Raw genomic sequence first — 3,344 nt, 5'->3', positions numbered from 1 at the left:
TTTTTTTTTTTTTTTTTTTTTTTTTGCCTTTACAATAGTGGTCCTCAATCCTCCCTAACATAGTCACCTAGTAGCTTTTTATTTTTTAATTTTCTTTTAAAAATATTTTCAGATGAGACTTTTTTAATATTTATTTTTTAGTTATAGATGGACACAATATCTTTATATTTATGTGGTGCTGAGGATTGAACCCAGTGCCTCACAGATCCTAGGCCAGCGCTCTACCTGAGCCCCACCCCAGCCCCACCCAGTAGCTTTTAAAAATACACTGACCCCTGGGACAACTATGCCTCCCCCAACTTTCAGATTGATTTAGTAGTTGATCTGGAGTGGGCCCAGGCTATTCTTTTTTTTTGTACTGGGGATTGAACCCAGGGGTGTTTAACCACTCAGTCATATTCCCAGCCCTTTTTTATTTTTTGAGACAGGATCTCACTAAGTTGACCTGGCTGGCCTCAAACTTGTGATCCTCCTGTCTCAGCGTCCAGAGTAGCTGGGATTATAGGCATGTGCCACCATGCCCAGCTCTCTATGTACTTTTACTATGCAGGAAGAAAAGATCAAGAGGTGCTCTAGGCAGCACTCACCTTGTTTCATGGCATGCTTCTCCTGCAGAGCTGGCTGGATTTTCTCCATCTGCTTGGTGAGGAAGTCTATCTTCCTTTTGAAGAAATCCTTGGCATCCTCAGCTGTCTGCAAGATCAGAGGTGAATGAAGGGGTAAAAGGAGACCCTATTCTATACTCTAGATTTTCCCTTAAACTCCCCTTCTTTATTTAAAGGGACATCCACATGCTTCCTCCTACTCACCTTCTCCACATAGTAGCCAGTTCCCACATCGATGAGCACATGTTCTACATCGTGTAGCTTCCCAGGGACATACATCTGAGAAGCCAGGATTAAGGGAAAGACTAGCTCCGCATGAGCCATGATTCCTTGTTAAGCAGTCTGACAGATCTAAGACCTTCCTTTTCTAAAAAGCTATCAAGCATGAAGATTGCTGGAAGCCTCAGAACTATACTTGTAACTTCACAGAGGGAGAGACAGGTTGGTTCTGTATGCAGAAAATTATATATGCTGGGACACTCTTGTGCTGATCCCATCTTTTGCTCTGCAGGCACTTCTTGTAATTCTTCCCATTAACCCCTCCACAAATACCAAATACAGTGTTTTCCTACAGCTCTAGTACAAGTCAAAGGCTAGCTTCATTTCCCCTCAACACTCTCAGCCATGAAGTAGCTAACTCCTGATGGATTTAATCTCTACTATTTAACCACTCCCCACTATACTGCGATTTCTGTATGGTTTCTTGTCTTATTTTTCAGTACTAGAGATCTAACCCAGGGCCTTTCACAGTAATAGAGGCAAACGCTCTATTACTGAGCTACAACCCCAACACTTTAAATTTATTTGATACAGGGTCTCCCTAAGTTGCCCAGGATGACCTATGAACTTATGATCCTACTGCTGTAGCTTCCAGAGCAACTGGAATTACAGATGTATGCCACTGGGCTGGGCCTGTACTTCTCTTTTAACCTGTCAGTTCTCAGACTACAGATTGTAGGTGCTCTATTGCCATAACTTGCTCGCTCATGATAAAACAGATGGCCACAATCCAGATTTCTTTTTCTTTCTTTTGGTGCTGGGGATCAAACTCAGGGCCTTGTGCATGCAAGGCAAGCATGCTATCAACTGAGCTATATCCCTAGCCCCCACAATCCAGGTTTCTTAAAGTATTTTAGGAATGCAGGACAATTAAGCTGAAATTGATGATTAAAAAACAGAGCCAACCTGTTTCTATATTTTCCCACTCTTCTATTGCTATATCTTCTAAGTTATTAGCATAAGTATTAGATTAATATTGTCATACAAGAAAGGGAACTATCACTTCAACTCTTTTTTTTATACTTTTTTTAGTTGTAGATGGATACAATATCTTTATTTTTTATGTGGTACTGAGGATCAAACCTAGTGCCTCATGCATGCGAGGCAAGCGCTCTACCACTGAACTACAACCCCAGCCCCATCACTCAAACTCTTCATACTCTTTGGTACTGACATTACCTGGATATTGAAATAAGGTTAGACAGAAGAGCTTCGAAGTGTGTATAGTAAGAGTATTTTCAAAATCATGGGGTAACTATAATCTAAACTACCCCTAACCCCCATGAGAGAGAGAGAGAGAGAAGATATGGTAGCATTTCCTATGGAAAGGATACAGAACTCGTCAGTGGAACAAGTAATTCTTTCCCTGTGAAAGCAAACACAAACACCTGGGGGAAGGTTGGCAGCTCCAACAGGGCACAGCGCCCACAGTTCGTGTAAAAGAACAGAAAAAGGGGCCACAAGAGAAAAATGTTCTGTAATTTCAACTCTCCGCAGACAACATGCAAAGGGCTCGTGACGGAGTAATGGATTTTTTTTTTTTTTCTCTAAGAAAAATTGGATTAGGAAGTGGGTCTAGAGGAGCGGACTCGCCACATGCCCAGTTGCCCTCTCCCGCCTACCCCATACCCTCGTTGCTCTTGTTCAGCACGTTCAGACAGTCCTTGGCTTCCACATATTTAGTCTGTACCACCTTGAGCTGGGCAATGGACGTGGACAAGAACTCCACTTCCTATACAGGACGGGAAAGAGGGTCAGTGTGGAGGGTGGGGGAAGAGGGGCAGCCAGAGAGGGGGCGGGTCCTGGGACCTGATAGGGCTTTCGCCTGGAAAAGGAAGCCTCCTAAAACTGGGAAGGAGTTGGGGGCCAGGGAGTTCGCGGGCAGCGGGGATGTGAAGCGGGAGAAAGGTGTGTCTGGGGCCCGTCCCCACCTGGTCCAGCTGGTTCTTGAGCATTTCTAGTTGTGGCAGATTCAGCTCCGTGATGTTAATTGACTGCGCCATGTTGGAAAGGAGGACTACGGACGAGGAAGCCGGCTGGGCGAACAGCGCTCTAGCCTTCCTCTGAGCCTCTCTATGGCTGCGCTAGGAGGCCTCTCTGCGCCAGACATCTCTATGACTCTCGGTCCGGTGAGGGAGGGAACCTCATTAGGGTGGAAGTGGGTCTATTCTTTCTACAAAATATCCTAAGCCTAGCGCAGTAAAGTTGTAGCGGACAATACTTCTGCCATCAAGGAACTTAAAATCTTAAAAAGAACTCAGGGCACAGCTGAACGTGGTGGTGTAGGCCTTTAATTCCAGTGACCCCAGAGGATGAGGCAAGAGGAAGATGAAAATTAGAGGCCAGCCTCAGCAATTGAGCAAGATCCTGTCTCAAAAATTTTAAAAAAGTGGGGCTTGGGGTGTAGCTTAGTTGGTAGAGTGCTTGTCTCGCGAGCACAAGGCCCTGGGTACAATCCCC

At 44.9% G+C, this 3,344-nt stretch overlaps 1 protein-coding gene across 1 annotated transcript in view; it reads right to left on the bottom strand.

The window, feature by feature from the left end:
- Pfdn5 (prefoldin subunit 5) overlaps positions 1-2,972 on the bottom strand; it is a 5,832-nt gene extending 2,860 nt beyond the window's left edge. Inside the window, exons 1-5 of the mRNA XM_015493537.2 lie at positions 2,816-2,972; positions 2,514-2,616; positions 2,219-2,250; positions 810-884; positions 588-693 (exon numbers count right to left, since the gene is read on the bottom strand). Coding sequence (XP_015349023.1) covers positions 588-693; positions 810-884; positions 2,219-2,250; positions 2,514-2,616; positions 2,816-2,887 — 388 coding nt within the window. The 5' untranslated portion in view covers positions 2,888-2,972. The remainder of the gene's footprint in view (positions 1-587; positions 694-809; positions 885-2,218; positions 2,251-2,513; positions 2,617-2,815) is intronic.
- Between the last annotated feature and the right edge of the window lie 372 nt (positions 2,973-3,344).

Source organism: Marmota marmota, unplaced genomic scaffold (genome assembly GCF_001458135.2).
Source record: "Marmota marmota marmota unplaced genomic scaffold, marMar, whole genome shotgun sequence".
NCBI lineage: Eukaryota > Metazoa > Chordata > Mammalia > Rodentia > Sciuridae > Marmota > Marmota marmota.
Note: the sequence above shows the minus strand (reverse complement) of the source record. Positions and strands in the feature narration are given on the sequence as shown.